At 27.6% G+C, this 17,323-nt stretch overlaps 1 protein-coding gene across 1 annotated transcript; it reads right to left on the reverse strand.

Moving 5' to 3' along the window:
* Nucleotides 1-392: 392 nt before the first annotated feature.
* LOC132275915 (GATA transcription factor 21-like) lies at nucleotides 393-2,274 on the reverse strand. Its single transcript, XM_059777115.1, has 3 exons — nucleotides 1,871-2,274; nucleotides 1,318-1,659; nucleotides 393-1,068 (listed from the first exon to the last, which is right to left on the reverse strand). Exons 1-3 carry the CDS (start codon nucleotides 2,087-2,089, stop codon nucleotides 724-726), a joined length of 906 nt encoding a protein of 301 aa, XP_059633098.1. The 5' UTR covers nucleotides 2,090-2,274; the 3' UTR covers nucleotides 393-723.
* Between the last annotated feature and the right edge of the window lie 15,049 nt (nucleotides 2,275-17,323).

Below are 17,323 nucleotides of genomic sequence, written 5' to 3' on the forward strand. Positions count from 1 at the left end.
TCTGTATAAAACCAAACTACAACCAAAAGTAGTAGTAGCTGCTAGCTGTGTAAATAACTAAATATGTATTTTGTCCATGAATCTAATACCAATTCGATTATCCACATATTAATTTTTATGTAGTAGGACTGATGCGATATATATATATATATCATGCATGCAGATGATCATCAGCTAAATATCTGGTGAAACCTTACATTCAAGTACTACTATTTTTTGGAGCCATAATTCAATAATTATTGCACTAATATTTACACACATATCTTCATGAATCAATTAAAGAGATGAACCCTAATACTTAACAGAAATCAGATCAGTATATATATATATATATATATATACCAGTACGTTCATGAAAGGAAGAAACTAATTAAACTACTGAGACAAGCAAGAAAACAATTAATGGCAGACAATCTTTTTTATACTTCATAAAACTTGATACCACAATTCAAGCAAATATAAATGAACAGCAGATACATATATATGTTGCTAATCAAATTACCACAAGCTCATAAGTTCACCACACATTTATTTCTGTTTTTATTACTTTGGTTGCTCATAAATTAAGTAGACATCGATCTTCTATCACTCTCACACTATCAAACTCAACTCTAGCTAGCTAGCACAAATTAACATGCTCGATCTAGCCCTATTTTAACTCAAATCAAGAATTAAAGAAGCTTATTTAATGCTGATCTAGTGCATGAAGATAATATGGAAAACTCAACCATGAACAAGCCCACAAGATAGAGCCATTAGAAGGATCGCAGCTTCCTTCTCGTCTTGTGGGAAAACGCGTTGAAAAGCCAAATTGTTACTCAAATTTATCAAGAAATCCTCAAAGCACAGCTTCTTTCTGCCATGATCATCAGAAGGGATGGTGAATTTGGAGCGTTTCTTGTGTCGTGCAACGTGACCGGTACTCGATCTCTTGTTTTTGAGTGTCACTTTAGTCTTCATTGTTGAAGCCTCAGGTGCAAGAATTGTGCCGTTTGCAGCTGCAGCAGCAGCTGCAGCCATGGCCCTTCTCGCCTTCCTCTGTCGAATCCCACACGCGTTGCAAAGGGACTGCAATAAAATGTTACATGAAAAATAAGTTCAAAAGTGTTATTAGAAATATTGAATCATATTAGGTTTATGATACACCTTAGCCTAACTTTGAGTATTCAACTTCTTGTAACCCTAATTCTACAGGAGTACAGTGACGGTGGTTATCATTCTGAACTCTGTAATTTTGTTTTGCTTTTCATCGTAGTGAAATTCCTGAAGTAGTGATTAATTTCCGCAAATTGAAAGATAAGAGTATTAATTAGTTACCTTAGGGCCTCTTGGTCCACTTCTCCAAAGAGGGGTCTTGCTTGTGTTACAATCGGCACATACCCTAACTGGGATGTTGCTGTTGTTGTGATCAGTTTCAGTAGGAGATGATATTGGTTGTTTCCGATCATCTTCCGACGACTTCTGTGCTCTAACGGTTAGTTGATCCGACTTCTTCATCTTCTTCATCAACCTCATTTTTGAAGACATCCACTTCACTGAATTATTCTCAATATGATTTTCATTTCTATCTTCTTTCTCCTTCCATAAAGATAAATTGAGGCCATTATCACTCTCATTCTCTAGATCATATGATCCCCCATGCCAAGCGAAATTATTAGCCTAAGATCAAGAATCAAGAATCAAGAATCAAGATCAAAGTGAAGATCATTTCCAAAAAAAATGCTAACGTAAATATAGGAATTGCAAAAGCCATCAAAAGTGGTTCAAGTGCTTAGGTTAGAAGAGGATAAATATTCAAAGTGAAATTAAACCATAAATTGATCGAATTAATACACACACAAAATATATGTATGTATACATATATATATACCTGTTGTTGAGGTTGTAGTTGTTGTATCTCTGCATGATAGTGACCACTTTGATCTTGAGTTGAACTAGAAAACATATTGTATGAGAGAGAAGAAGATGAAGAAGCTTGAAGGTTTGGAGTAGTACTGAAGATCAGATGATGGTACGGTTGACTATCTTCACTGAGCTGATCAGCAGGAAAAGGAAAAGGAAAAGTAGATGGATTGAGGTGAGTACTCATGTGTGTGTGTGTGTGTGTGAGAGAGAGAGAGAGAGAGAGAGGAAAAAAAAAAAAAAAAAAAAGCTAGCTAGCTAGGGTTCATGAGATGGGGAGATATATACTAATTGGGGCTGAAAAGGGTTTAATGGAGAGAGTATTAATGGAAGTGTTTTAAAGGGGAGGGGCTAACCAGAGAGCTAAAAGAAATACATATATATATATATATATATATATTCACGTGACTTGTTGATTCCAAAAACAAACAAGGCTTGTTAACAAGACAGACCAAACTGCTACCACAGGCACCTCATACATATTGCCAAAACCCTATCTGCAAAAAAATTTCAACTCCACTAATCCAACCGGAAACGAGTGATGAATATACAGAAAAGATAAGATAATAGCCACACATATTGTGCTTCAATAACATGCATCACAAAATCAACCCATGATCTATATATGTGATTGGACGTACACTAGTATGTAGGGTAAATTAATCAAGGTATATATATATATAGATCACAAGAAGTGATCATAAGGGTCCTTTGATTTATTTAATTGCTAAATTTAGGGTATGATGGAAAATTAATCAATATAGATTCACGATTTCATTGTTGTGCTGCAAAATTGATCATGACATTTGATCATATATAATGAATCAATCATATCTCGGCCGTTGACTCGGTAGACTTCTTGGAGGAACATCACCGCACGATGCTCTCTAGAGCCAGTCTGAACAAATCTGTTTCTCATAAATAAGATTTGGATTTATTGATCAGAAGAAGGTGTTTTTAAGGGACATTGTGCAGATAGGAAAGAAATGGGATAGATTTGCAAATTGCATGCAATGCAACAACACCTCACTCATCATCACAAGGGTATTTTAGTGTTGCCAAAACTCATTTATTGCTTGTGCAGGCAACGGACATTTTTCCAGCTCCTCCGCCCCTCCCCCACACCTATGCCATCAAAACATGGCCTCTCTTTTTCCTTCTGATTTTCATCTATAATTTTCCTTCCTACCCTAAATTAACCGTTAAAAATTCAAAGAAATGATCAGTCATTTTGTCTCACAACCCGCCCTATGATATAGTCTACTTTGCATAATCTGTGCTTGTGATTTTTAAAATGTGCTTATCCTGTTAGGAGACGTCCACACATATCCTTCAAACTATATGAGACATCATCACATCACCTTACTCGGATTCTTAATGACTTATGCTCGCTTTTTCATTTTCAACTGAAGATTGATTATGATATTATCGGTCATGATTCTTTGCATAATTTTAGCATATTAAACGGAACAAGTGCAGGGACATACAAATCTGGAAGGAAGTTATTTCCTTTCTTATTTTTCGGCTGAAGGATGTAACATTTCATTTATATATTCAACTCTGAATATGTGTAGCAGCTCACATCTCTCTCTCCTCATCCAAAGGCAACAACGACTACACAAAGAGGAATATCCAAATTCTCTGCTACAACACATAATTAATATATATAGAAAGGGAAGGGTTATTTATTGGTGTGTCATTTACTGCAGTTAGGTACTCAGTAAATAAATGAGCCATGTAACTTTTTTAATATAGTATATACTATTACTAGTAAATTGGGCAATGCTTGTACTAGTACATATTTGCTCGTGATATCATTAATATGGTTTGTGTCGTTTTATTTGTCTAGTAGGGCATCTTCGATTTTAGGCCCACCAGATCACTGTCACTGCCACTTCACTCGCACCTACAATTAAATTTTACGTCGTACTATTTTTTCTAACATTATTTACCATGTAAAAATGGCATTTACCATGCAAACATTTAATATACGCTAGCTTCAAATTATATATATATATATATATATATATATATATATATATATATATGTTGGACTTGTGGGTGTCCAACCAAAAAAGTTAATCTATTAAATGAAATGATATACTTGAAAGAGGCTCACCCGGTAAATAAAACATCACCGCTTGAAGGAGGCTCTCTTCTCTGAAACCTGCCTGCCTTTGATACCAGTTATTGAGTTTGTGAGTTTCCAACCCAGAAAGTTAACCTATTAGGTGATATTAATGATCCTTACTTCATATAAATTTTAGATTTTTTTTATTTTCTAACTAATATGGGATTCATTCAACTACCCAACAATATATAATTAATAAGACCACAAATATTTACTCCATCCGTCCCTTATTAGTAGTCCATTTTTCTCTTTTTACATGTCCCAAATTAGTTGTCCACTTTGAAAATTCAAAGCATTTTTTCTTTATATTACTTTTATCTTTTTAAAAAAATTCAAACTTTGTAACTTTATATATTTAAATTAAAAAAGACAATTTGATAATTTTAAAAAGAAATAATGTATTAATTACATGTCCCATTGAAAAGTAATAAAATCAAAAATAAACAACTAACAAGGGACACAGGTAATATATCCCAATTGGAATGCAGGAAAACAAGAACTATTATTACCTTTGTCTATGGATCAACGACATGATAACATCTGTACGTACAAAAAAATAAACAAATTAATTAAAAAATAAACAAAATTTGAATGATGATGAGGAAGGCTACGCATGTAGCTTGTGAATCACTTCTGCAAATGTTCGGAGTAGAGACATCGATGGAGACATCAAAAAATATTATCTTTGTTTTGTTGTCAAGTTCATAAGGTGTGTCCAAATGCAGGTAGTTTTCAAATTGCTGCTTGAAAATCCTAGGGGACGTTGCATCCGAGCTAACTGACACTTCACTCCATGTCAAAACGGCCCCCCTCTCTCTCTCTCTCTCTCTAGGTCGATCTTTCTCTCTCTACCCAATTCATGGCCAGAGATCAAATGCAGAAAGAAAGGATTGTAGAGGTACGTGGCAAGTTAATTACACGTAACAAACCTATCTCTAATCAGTGACTTAAATTAATCTTATAAAAACACAAAGTCATCAATCATATTAATTTGTGATTGTGATAGAAGAATTTTGGACCCATAAAAATGTAATTCTGTCTTGTGCATGTCTAATATATGGATAAATGATAAGTATATATATAATATATACACATATGTAGTTTGGAGTGATGAGGATTCTAAACCAACCAAATGCATATGATTTAACTAACTATTATCTAGGAGTACTATTTAAGTTAAATTTTGTCTTTAATTTCTTTTTTCTGTCTTAGCTACTAATTAAGGTATACTATATTTTATTTGAAGCACGTACTTATATTATATTTTAAGAAAACAAGTAATAACAACAAGAATTACTAATACTGCAATTAAGAAAACATATAAGCAATCGACAATTAGAAGGACTAATATGCAAATCTACAAGTAACACACAAATTGGATAATTAAAAGCATATGATAAATAATAAATCAAGAGAAAATGATGGTAATAAAACATACTAGAATGAATTTACCTGAATAAATGAGAAGTAAAAACAAGTTGTAAAGAGAATAGAATGAAACAGTAAAGTCATATGAGTTGTTGGAAAAAGAGATATATTGCTTTGAGTGATGGGGGTTTCTATTTTTAAAGATAGAATAGTGTAATGGCTTTCCATATTATAAATATAAATATTTATTAAATAAACAATAGCTTAGCTAATACAAGCTTCTCCTCCCTACCTCTCTAAAAGAAAAGTTCGAAATTCAAACTTCAGTTGAAATATGAGTGTGAGATTGCTTAACGTACCTTTTGAATATATATATATATATAATGATAATAAATCACCACACTAATTCGAATTAAATAAAATAAATAATTTATTTCAAGTTGGAAGTTGGACGTGCATTTGTGTAGATTAAATAGCATATTTAGAGGCGTGAGTTCAAATTGGGTTGGGTTCAAGCTGGACCAGCCGAGCTTTTGTCCACATCCAGCCCATTTATAATTTTGAGTGGTGTATGTCTTGGGCTTGGTTTGGATTAGTACTATCATTTCTGGGCTTGGTTTGGATTACTATTATTATTTCCATACATTCCGCTCAACAAAAATTCTTATCAATAGTTGCACCTTTTAGAATAAAAAAGACATTACCTATCTCGTCATAACGGAATTGTTAGGAGGGAGGACTCGATACATGCCTACTCAGTCTGTGACTAAGTTTTAAGGCCCAAGTCCAATCAAAATCTTTTTATTATTTAAAGACCAATCTCTCCGGAATTTTTTTACATGATCTGAGACTACATAGTTTCGCCAATTACAACTCAATAAGTATACAAATATTTCAGTTTTATTCACATTTTTATTTGCTTGTCGAGTTGTGATTGGCCAATATCGTATTGTCTCGGACCATATAATAATTTTTGCAATCTCCCATAGCCATCCCCTGAATTTTACATATACTTGCTGTATAAACCATCTTTAAAAAAATTCCATCCACATCCATATGCGTGTCATTGTCTTCACCAAGCGATTCCAAATGACTCCCAACTTCTTCAATGGTGGTGTTGTTGTAACCAATGTAAATATAATGGCTTTGTGTGGCAATGATATTCTTAAAGAAAGGACATAATGACCCATTGGAATAAAATATTGTCTGTATGGCACTCTTCTTAGTTTGTCTACCCTTTTAGTCCATAACTTCATACATCTTTTTAATTCACCTATACACACACACACACACATACACACTAATAAAAGGCACGTACGATGATGCACGTGATGAATGTTTTATAATTTATCAAATTTTTCTTTTCATATATTTTTTAATTATTTTATTTTATTTATATATATTCTTGTCTAATTAGATTTTCTTTTATTAAAAAACCTCATAATAAATAGATAAATACAGATGTTATATGTAATAGAGTTCTATTTTAAGATTAATTAATAAATATTTTTTATATATTTATATGTGTTATTATATTATTATATATTTTCTTTAAATATATCATTGTCTAATGTGATAGAGTTTTATAGAAAATAAAATAGGTAATTTGTGGTAGAGTTTAATAAAATAATTTGTCATTTGTGATAAAGTTTTATAAAAATTATTTTATTTTCTCTAAATATATCCTTTTCTAATTAGATTTTCGATTATTAAAAAAACTCATAATAAATAAATAAATACATATTAGATGTGATAGAGTTTTTTAAAAAATAAAATAGTTAATTTATGGTAGAGTTTAGGTAATTTGTGTTAGTGTTTTACATAAACTCTTTTAATATATACATATTTAATGTAATAAAGTTTTATCGAAAATAAAATAAGTAATTTGTGGTATAATTTTATAGAAATTATTTATTTTCTTTAAATATATATATATACTTATTTAATGTGATAGAGTTTTAAAGAAAATAAAATAGTTAATTTGTGGTGCAGTTTAGGTAATAGAAACTGTTTTAATATATTCTTATTTAATGTGATAGAGTTTTATTGAAAATAAAATAGATAATTTGTGGTAGAATTTTATAAAAATTAGATTTTCTTTTATTAAAAAACAGTAATTTGTGTTATAGTTTTAGAATTTTATTTTATTTTTTATATCAATTAATAACTATTTTTTATATTAATAATTCTTGTCTAATTAGATTTTTTTTAATTAAAAAACTCATAATAAATAAATAAATCGGTAATTTGTGTTACAGTTTTACATAAACTCTTTTAAAAATTTATTTTATTTTCTTTTCTTTAAATATATCATTGTCTAATTGGATTTCCTTTTATTAAAAAATTCATAATAAATGTATAAATACACGTTATATGTGATAGAGTTTTAAATGAAATTAAATAAGTAATTTGTGGTACAGTTTTATAGAAATTATTTTATTTTCTGTAAATATATTCATAATAAATAGATAAATACAGGTTATTTGTGATAGCGTTTTACAGAAAATAAAATAGCTAATTTGTGGCAGAATTTTATAGAAATTATTTTATTTTTTTTAAATATATCCTTGTCTAATTAGATTTTACTTTATTAAAAAAACTCATAATAAATATATAATATGATAGAGTTTATAGAAAATAAATATGCTAATTTGTGGTAGATTTTTTAGAATTATTTTATTTTCTTTAAATATATTACTGTTTAATTATATTTTATTTCATTAAAATAACTCATAATAAATAATTAATATGTGTTAAAGTAAATCTTTTAAAAACTCTTTTTATACCAACTAACAAATAATTTTTATATTAATATTTCTTGTCTAATTAGATTACCTTTTATTAAAAAAGCTGAAAATAAAAGCTAATTTGTAAAAGAGTTTTACAAAAATTATTTTATTTTTTATTTTAATTAATAAATTTTTTTATATTATTAATTCTTGTCTAATTAGATTTTCTTTTATTAAAAACTCATAATAAATAAATAAATAGGTAATTTGTGTTAAATTTTTATATAGAAACACTTTTAAAAATTATTTCTAAATCAATTAATAAATAATTTTTTATATTAATAATTCTTGTCTAATTAGATTTTCTTTTATTAAAAAACTCATATTCTTGTCTAATTAGATTTTTTTTTTTTAAATATATTGTTGTCTAATTAGATTTCTTTTTATTAAAATTAAATAATAAATGGTAATTTGTGGTACAATTTTAGAAAAATTATTTTATTTTATATGTCAATTAATAAATTTTTTTATATTAATAATTCTTGTCTAATTAGATTTTTTTTTTATCTTAACTCAGAACAATAAATAGATAAATAGGTAATTTGTGTTAGAGTTTTATAGAAACTCTTTAAATATATTCAGAAATTTTTTATTTTCTTTAAATATATCGTTCTCTAATTAAATTTTATTTTATTAAAAAACTCATAATAAAAGATAATTTGTGGACGAGTTTTAGAGAAATTATTTTATTTTCTATATCAATTAATAAATATTTTTTATATTAATAATTTATTGTCTAATTAGATTTTCTTTCATAATAAATATATAATGTGATAGAGTTTTATAGAAAATAAAACCGCTAATTTGTGGTAGATTTTATAGAAATCTTTTTATTTTCTTTAAATATATTATTGTTTAATTATATTTTATTTTATTAAAAAAACTCAAAATAAATAGATAAATTGACAATATGTGTTCGAGTAAATATTTTAAAAACTCTTTTTATATCAATTAATAAATATTTTTTTATGTTAATAATTTTTGTCTAATTAGATTACCTTTTATTAAAAAAGCTCAAAATAAAAGATAATTTTGTGGTATAGTTTTACAAAAATTATTTTATTTTTTATATTAATTAATAAATAATTTTTATATTAATAATTCTTGTTTAATTAGATTTTATTTTATTAAAATCTCATAATAAATAAATAAATAGGTAATTTGTGTTAAAGTTTTATATTTATAATTTTTATCTAATTATAATTCTTTTTATTAAAAAATTCATAATAAATAGATAAATAGGTAAATTGCGTTAGAGTTTTATAAAAACTCTTTTAAAACCTCTTTTTTATATCAATTAATAAATACTTTTTATATTAATAATACTCGTATAGTTAGATTTCATTTTATTAAAAAACTTATAATAAATAGATAAATAGTAATTTGTGTTACAGTTTTATAGAAATTCGTTAAATATATCATTGTATAATGTTATAGAGTTTTATTGAAAAAAGAAGAAGGTAATTTGTAGTAGAATTTTATACAAATTATTTTATTTTTTTAAATATACCCTTGTCTAATTAGATTTCTTTTTAATTAAAAAATTATAATAAAAGATAATTTGTGTTAGAATTTTAGAAAAATTGTTTTATTTTATATATCAATTAATAATTTTTTTTTATATTTATAATTTTTTTCTAATTAGATTGTCTTTTATTTTAACTCAAAATAATAAATAGATAAATAGGTAATTTGTGTTAGAGTTTTATAGAAACTCTTCAAATATATCATTTTCTAATGTGATAGAGTTTTATTGAAAATCAAATGGGTAATTTGTGGTAGAGTTTTAAATAAATTATTTTATTTTATTTAAATATATCTATTTTTTTCCTAGTTGGTACTCACACACACATGTCTCCACTGAGATTCGAACCCTGACCTCTCTTTGAGAAGTAGGGACTTGGTGCCGCTAGGCCACTGGCCTGTTGGTATTTTCTTTAAATATATCCTTGTCTAATTAAATTTTATTTTATTAAGAAAATCATAATAAAAGATAATCTGTGGCAAAACTTTAGAGAAATTATTTTATTTTCTATATCAATTAATAAATATTTCTTATATTAATATTTTTTGTCTAATTAGATTTTGTTTTATAATAAATATATAATGTGATAGAATTTTATAAAAATCATTTTATTTTTTTTAAATATATTATTGTTTAATTATATATTCTTTTGTTAAAAAAACTCATAATAAATAGATAAATCAGTAATATGTGTTAGAGTAAATCTTTAAAAAACTCTTTGTATATCAATTAATAAATATTTTTTTATATTAATAATTCTTGCCTAGTTAGATTAATTTGTGGTAGAGTTTTAAAAAAATTATTTTAATTTCTATATTAAAAGTTAAAATATTTGAAATTGAATTATCAATAGCACTCCTTTTAATATTTAATGTAATTTATTAATGTTGTTACTTAAAAAAAAAAAAAAAAAAAAGCGTTATCTCATGAGGATGCTAAAAAAAAAAAAAAAAAGCCAAAAAGAAAAAGTATGAGGATAATACGTGGTGGAAATAACTAATTCATATAAAAGGAGTTTTTTAAAGATTTTCTATAAAATTCTATATTACCTGTTTATTTATTTATTATGAGTTTTTTTTAACAAAAGAAAATATAATTAAACAATAATATATTTAAAGAAAATAAATTTTTTTTGTAAAATCTTTTAGAAATTAAGTTTTTTATTTTTTGTTAAACTCTATCCTATTATCTATTTATTATGAGTTTTTTAATAAAATAAATTTAACTAGACAAGAATATATTTAAACAAAATAAAATAATTTTTATAAAACTACACCACAAATTAATTATTTTATTTTTTATAAAATTCTATCACATAAAATATGTATTTATGTATTAATTATGAATAAATTGCACGTTGCTCCCAGATCCTATCTGCCAGTCTTGACCACTCAATCGGTGGCAGTTTTCATGTTCAATTTCTTGACCTTAAAAATCTTCTACACAGAATGATCATCAAAATTAATTTTCTTGACATTACATTATCGCCACGTGTCACAACTTGATGCTCATAATCTGAACTTTGATTGGGTAGGAGGAGCCCAATACAGTCTCTCTTGTGTTGGAACGACTCTAGCTGTGCTCATTGCTTCTTCTTGAATCCATAAAATTCTCTCTATTTATAGATTTATTTATAAATTTCTTGAATTAATAAGATGATGATATGTATCCTCTCCTAACAAGAACATAATCATAACTGGATCGGGTCGGATGAATATCATTATTTTTTATAATAATAGTATGGATATAGATATAAATTTTGTGTTATAATTTTAAACTCTTTTAATAATAATATAAATTTATTAGGGAATTTGTAATTTGAATTTATAGAAACTCTTTTAATAATAGTATAGATTAATTTGAATTTTATTAAGTAATTTGAAAGTAGTATAGATTAATTTGAATTTTATTAAGTAATTTGAAAGTCGTAAGTAATTTGAAAGTCGTGATTTATTTTATTAGGTAATTTTTTTTAGAAACAAATAAATAAATAGGTAATTTGAATTTTATTAATTAATTTTTAGAGTTTTTTATAGTAATTTCAAAATCGTGATTTATTTTATTAGGTATTTTTTTTAGAAACAAATAGATAAATACGTAATTTAAATTTTATTAATTAATTTTTAGAGTTTTATATCAATTAATAAATATTTTTTCATATTAATAAATAAATATTGAAATACTGAAACACTTTGCACATGTAATAGAGGTATAGATATAGATATGATATATATAAAAAATAATAAATAAAAAAATAAAAAACCTATACATATAACAGGAGATAAGTGTCTTAGGTGTTTCTATCATAAACAACTGTTTTGGATAAGAAATTAGATAATATTTCTATCATAAACAACCATTTTAGATAAAAATTCAGAGTCGGGCCCAACAAGTATGGGCCTGACTAGCTCTAAAGTGGGGAAAAGGAGACTGAATGCGTGAAGCAAAAAAAAATATTGGATATGGTGGTTGTCATCCGTGAAAACCATTCAAATTGTGTGTCAAAACTCACATCACACAATTCCGATTAATGGATTTCTTAAAAGAGTGAAAGAAACGTCTTTTTTCTTTGTTTCATGGGATAATTCTAACTGTGGCACATATTATCAGTTGTTGGATGGTATAAGTCTATCTAATTGAGGATCAACAAGATAACAATCGTGCAGACATGGTGCATGTTGATCCAAGTGCCAGTTTACATTATTAATTATGCTTGATAACTTTCATTTTCATCGGATACAATTTGTTTCAACCAACCACGCTGGTATAGGATGTGACTGCTGCAACTTGTTGCCTCAAAACACTGACAGCATGTTTTGGTATAGAATTTGGTCACACCAATGTAACTGCTGATGCATCAGTGTCACCTCATAATATTCTAAGAAAATAAAATCAAAATGCAATATCTTGGCTAGATTTTCAGCCAGTGAAGTGATACAGTAAAATATATTTGTTGTCCTACACCTCACCTGATTCCAACACTAAATATAAATAGTACGTGTGACATGAGTCGTCTGATGCAATACAACACCCATGTTATACTGTACCTATTTTTAGTTAATTAAATGATAAATTTTAGATTAAACTTGCAATCGTACTACTCAAAGGCCTATGATTGGCAATTTTGTCATTGGATGTGCGCATTAAATCTATTACTGAATAAACGTGTGTGGACAACTCTAAGCCATTTGATACAGTACAACACTCATTGTGTGTACGCATTAAATCTATTACTGAATGAACGTGTGTGGACTCTAAGCCATCTAATACAGTACAATATCCTGTTGTACTGTACCTGATCCCAACACTAAATACAACTAGTGTGTGTGTTGTGAGCCGACTAATACAGTATAGCACCCGTGTTGTGCTGCACCGGATCCCGACGTTAAACTCATTAGTCAATTGACTTTTATTCGGCAGCAACTTTAAATGGACACTTTGTAGCCCCAAAGGCCCAGAAAGTTTGTGTGTTTGTGTGTGTGTATGCTTTCCCACCAAAGTACCCTTACATGTTACACAAATGAGTAAAAGGTTCGTTTGGTTGAGCTATGAATGCAGTAGGTGCTTACATTGACCTAATTGCCACACACTTGACAACAAGGGTCTGGTCCCAACTCATCAACCAAACTGGTACTGGTACTGGTACTGGTACTGGTACTGGTACAAACAAAGGCATTGGGTTTGTTAGACTTTTTTTGGCTAACTTCTATTATAGTGTATACATAAATATACATATATATATAATTATGGTTGAGAAGCAAGGCAGGTGGGGAACCAGCAATGAAATGCCGTAAATTTGTCAATGAAAGCACTCCAGAAACAACAATTCTGTGTGTGAACGTTTTGAAGAATGTTACAGTTGGTGGCATATATATAAACATTTGAATCTGTGTAATATTTTTATATATAGTTTCAATGTGAAGTAAAGTAGTTGAGATACATATAACTAATTACTTACCACGATTAGTTAGTTCTTTAGTCAACAGATCAAAAAATTTCATGAATCCATGAAGATTAATTAAGAAAACCCTAGTTCATCCAAACTTCAATCAGGTGTACCTAACCATTTACAATACTACTTGAGTCAAATGATTATTATGTCACTTTGGATAATCTTCTAATTAATCAAACACTAATATATATATACACACACTACTTTGTGTTTTGTTCATCTAACTCCAACCCCTGCACTTTCCTAACTTTGAGAACACCATATACAATCTCTATCAGTTAGTTATAGAGATCATCAAATGGTACTCTTCTCACATTATTATAATAAAGCCTTATCTCTATGTCTCTAATAACACACATGGAAAGACTGTCATGATTATTATTATGAGATGACCTTACATTATATTATGTATACCAAACACTATATTATATGTCTGTAAATTGCCTTAATAATATAGACATTTTGCTATCATAAAATCTGACACTCTCTCTTGCCATGTTGAAAATTTATTTCAAACCCGAGAATTTTCTTAGAAATTTGAAAATGTTATTTTGTTCATAAGTTGAACTAATTAAATTAGAACGGGTATCATAATCATTAAATATATTCGGGTCAAATCAAATACTAACAGAAGAGGTCAATGTTCTTTAAACAATAAATAGGGGAGATAAGTATAATTATCCCAACAATTTATATAAAAATTAAAAAATGTACCATTATTGTGTAATGGACTAAGTGCAGTGCACTAGTTACATGGCCAGAATCTAATAAATGATATCCAAGTTCTCTAACCCCAAATATAAATAAATAATAAAATTGAAGATACAGGAACGAATTTTTATTTAAAAAATTATTAATATATAGGTATATTTACACACGCAAGTGGAAGAAACAGATAGGCCATCATTGACCAAGCTAATGTGTGTCACATACACACACATAGATATATTATATAAACTCATGAGCAAAGTGCATTTGTGTAATAACTTCTTGTAAAGGCAGGTCAGATTTTGGAGTAGGCTGGCAAGTTGGGTAGGAGTCAAACCGACCCTTTTATTTGGATTGAAAAACCTTGTAATCTATTTTTGGATAAGCAATTAAGATATGATCAACGTTTTGTTGTCAACTTGTCATAGGCCCAAATGTGGGCCCAGAGTCCAAATAGACACCATGGGGCCCACCAAAGTCTACAAATTTGAACAATTAACGTGTTTGTTATGTGGCAGTCTCATCTTTAAAATGAAATGAAAAAAAAAAAAAAAATGGTGATTTTTATTAAGGTAAAATATACAAACACCCTTAAATTATGACCTATTATCATTTATATATCTTGATTTAATGATGATTTTAAATAAATACCCTTATTATTTAGCATTATATATGGATTAACAACTCATTCCACCACCGATTTCACCATAACTATCACTTAAAAAAAATTCAAGAAAGAAAAGGGTAAAATTGTCATAAAAAAAACTAAAACTATCACTTGACCTAATTTTTGTTAATTGTTCGAGTGTCAACCTCACAAAATAAGTTAAAATGCCAATATGTTATATCTAAAGCGGTTAAGATGACGGTTAGTAAATGTTAAACGAAAAATGTCATATAATTCATAAAATATTTGTGTAATTGTATATATATATATATATACATACATACATATATCTTTTGTCTAACGTGAATTGTCAAGTGAACATCATCACATGCATGCACAAATAAGTTATAAGTAATATTCCATTATCTTAAGGATAATTTTAACTCATATTTTCGTCGCATGAAAACAATTAAAGATTGTATTTGTCGAATGAAAGGAAAGTTAAGAAGGAAACATTTGTGAGAAGAGGGATTGAAAGGATAGCAAAATGGGACCCACTTGACAATCCCTCGTGGCATTCTCATCCTCTTTTATTTTTCTCAATTATAAAAATGCTTATTATTATCCAATAAAGTTTTATATAAAATTGAACAAAATTCTTTAATAAAAGAAACAAAAATTATATAAGTTCTCAACTACAATTAGCACATAAAATCTCAAACTAAAAATCCATATTTTAAAATTTTCACTTTTAATTTTATGGAACAAAACTTGGCACTAACAAAAAAAAAGCATTTTTGAAGTAATTATTTGGAATCCTCATATAAATAGATATATGTGCAAATATATATATATAAATATATAAATAGATATAAATAGAGAGCAACATAGATTTGATTTGATAAAAAGCATTCACTTGCTTTTACTGATTGATAAGGGCGGCAAAGTTTATGGATTTGGGCTCTCTAGTAGATATGAATATGATACGTGAGGTTATTAACTTTGTGGAACATGTGGGCCCGACCCATTAACAAAGAAAACCCAAATAAAAATGTGAAGATTCGATCCCTTCTTTTCTCGTAATGCACGTTTCATTTTCATCTGGAAGGTGATAAAGTCCATAATTTTGACCCTACTACGTGTGTGTATATATATATATACACACACTGTATAATGTAACATTGAAAACTTATGATTTGATAATAAATTTTGAGATGACTGCACAAGAGGTAATTGGACCTAAAACACCTCTCTCTCTCTCTCTCTCTATATATATATATATATATATATATAATGTGATGTGCGAGTGTGCTAATGTTGGGTAATTCTGTTTGAAAGCAATATATAGACATAAGCTGAAAACTGATGATGAATCAGCCATTTACTTCAATTAATGACTTCTTGTGGTCACGTAGTTGAATTGCATGACCAAACCCTTTTGACCACGAGTAACTTATTTTTATAGATATTAATATGAATGAATATATGGAATTGTAACTTTAATTGTTATTTTCTTCAAGGTTAGGTTTAGAGTGTGTTAGTAGTCAAGAGGGAAAAAACAGACACTACACAATACGCACACAAAAAATTGGTTCCCAAAATCAGACTAAATACAGCTCATGTGATAGTTGATGTTGATACACCAAGGAGAAATAAATAGTTAAAAGTCAAAAACTATATACATAATTAATGTAAATGAATTGAACGAGATTATTGTCATCACAAAGTCAAAAAAAGTCATATATGTACACATTCTTATAATCGCGAATGGACTATTATCAAATCTAGTGTTGATAAAAATTAGTGGTCCATTATTTGTTACTCTTTTTCGACTAACAATATGTTAATTAAATACATTAAATATAATAAAATATCCAAATAAAAGAGGGTAAGCATGGTTAAACGCTCCATCTCACAAATAAAGTAAGTAAAAGCGAATTACTTTTGCAACTTTGATGGAGGCAAAGAATCGTGTATTAAAAAGCTCATCTTTTATTCTTTGTAATGAATTAAATTTGAAAAAAAGTTGGATACTTTTCTTGGGATTGGTTTTGGAACCAAGTAAGTTGCAAGTAAAGAACTTCGGTAAATTTTAATTACTATAAATATCAAATATCTCTTATTTAAGTTTGAAAATCATTTCGACCATCTAAAGCAGGAGTTGATTCTTTAATAATAATAATAATAATAATAATAGAGAGGCAAAAAGAAAAAATATATAAATAAACAACAATAGTTTTTTTTTTTTTTGAAAGTAAGTAATGATTAGATTGTAACTAATTTTTGAACTGAAACTAAAAAAATTCTCTAACCATGATTATAAGAAATTGTTAGATGGTTC

Source organism: Cornus florida, unplaced genomic scaffold, assembly GCF_030987335.1.
Source record: "Cornus florida cultivar Cherokee Brave unplaced genomic scaffold, ASM3098733v1 CherokeeBrave_3.0.0_Hap2_Chr10, whole genome shotgun sequence".
Classification (NCBI taxonomy): Eukaryota; Viridiplantae; Streptophyta; class Magnoliopsida; order Cornales; family Cornaceae; genus Cornus; species Cornus florida.

Coding starts and splice junctions, on each gene's coding strand:
- LOC132275915 (XM_059777115.1), bottom strand. CDS start 2,089: ATGAGTACTCACCTCAATCCATCTACTTTTCCTTTTCCTTTTCCTGCT. Junction 1,660..1,870: donor AACTACAACCTCAACAACAG/GTATATATATAT, acceptor TCTTGATCTTAG/GCTAATAATTTCGCTTGGCA. Junction 1,069..1,317: donor GTGGACCAAGAGGCCCTAAG/GTAACTAATTAA, acceptor ATTTTATTGCAG/TCCCTTTGCAACGCGTGTGG.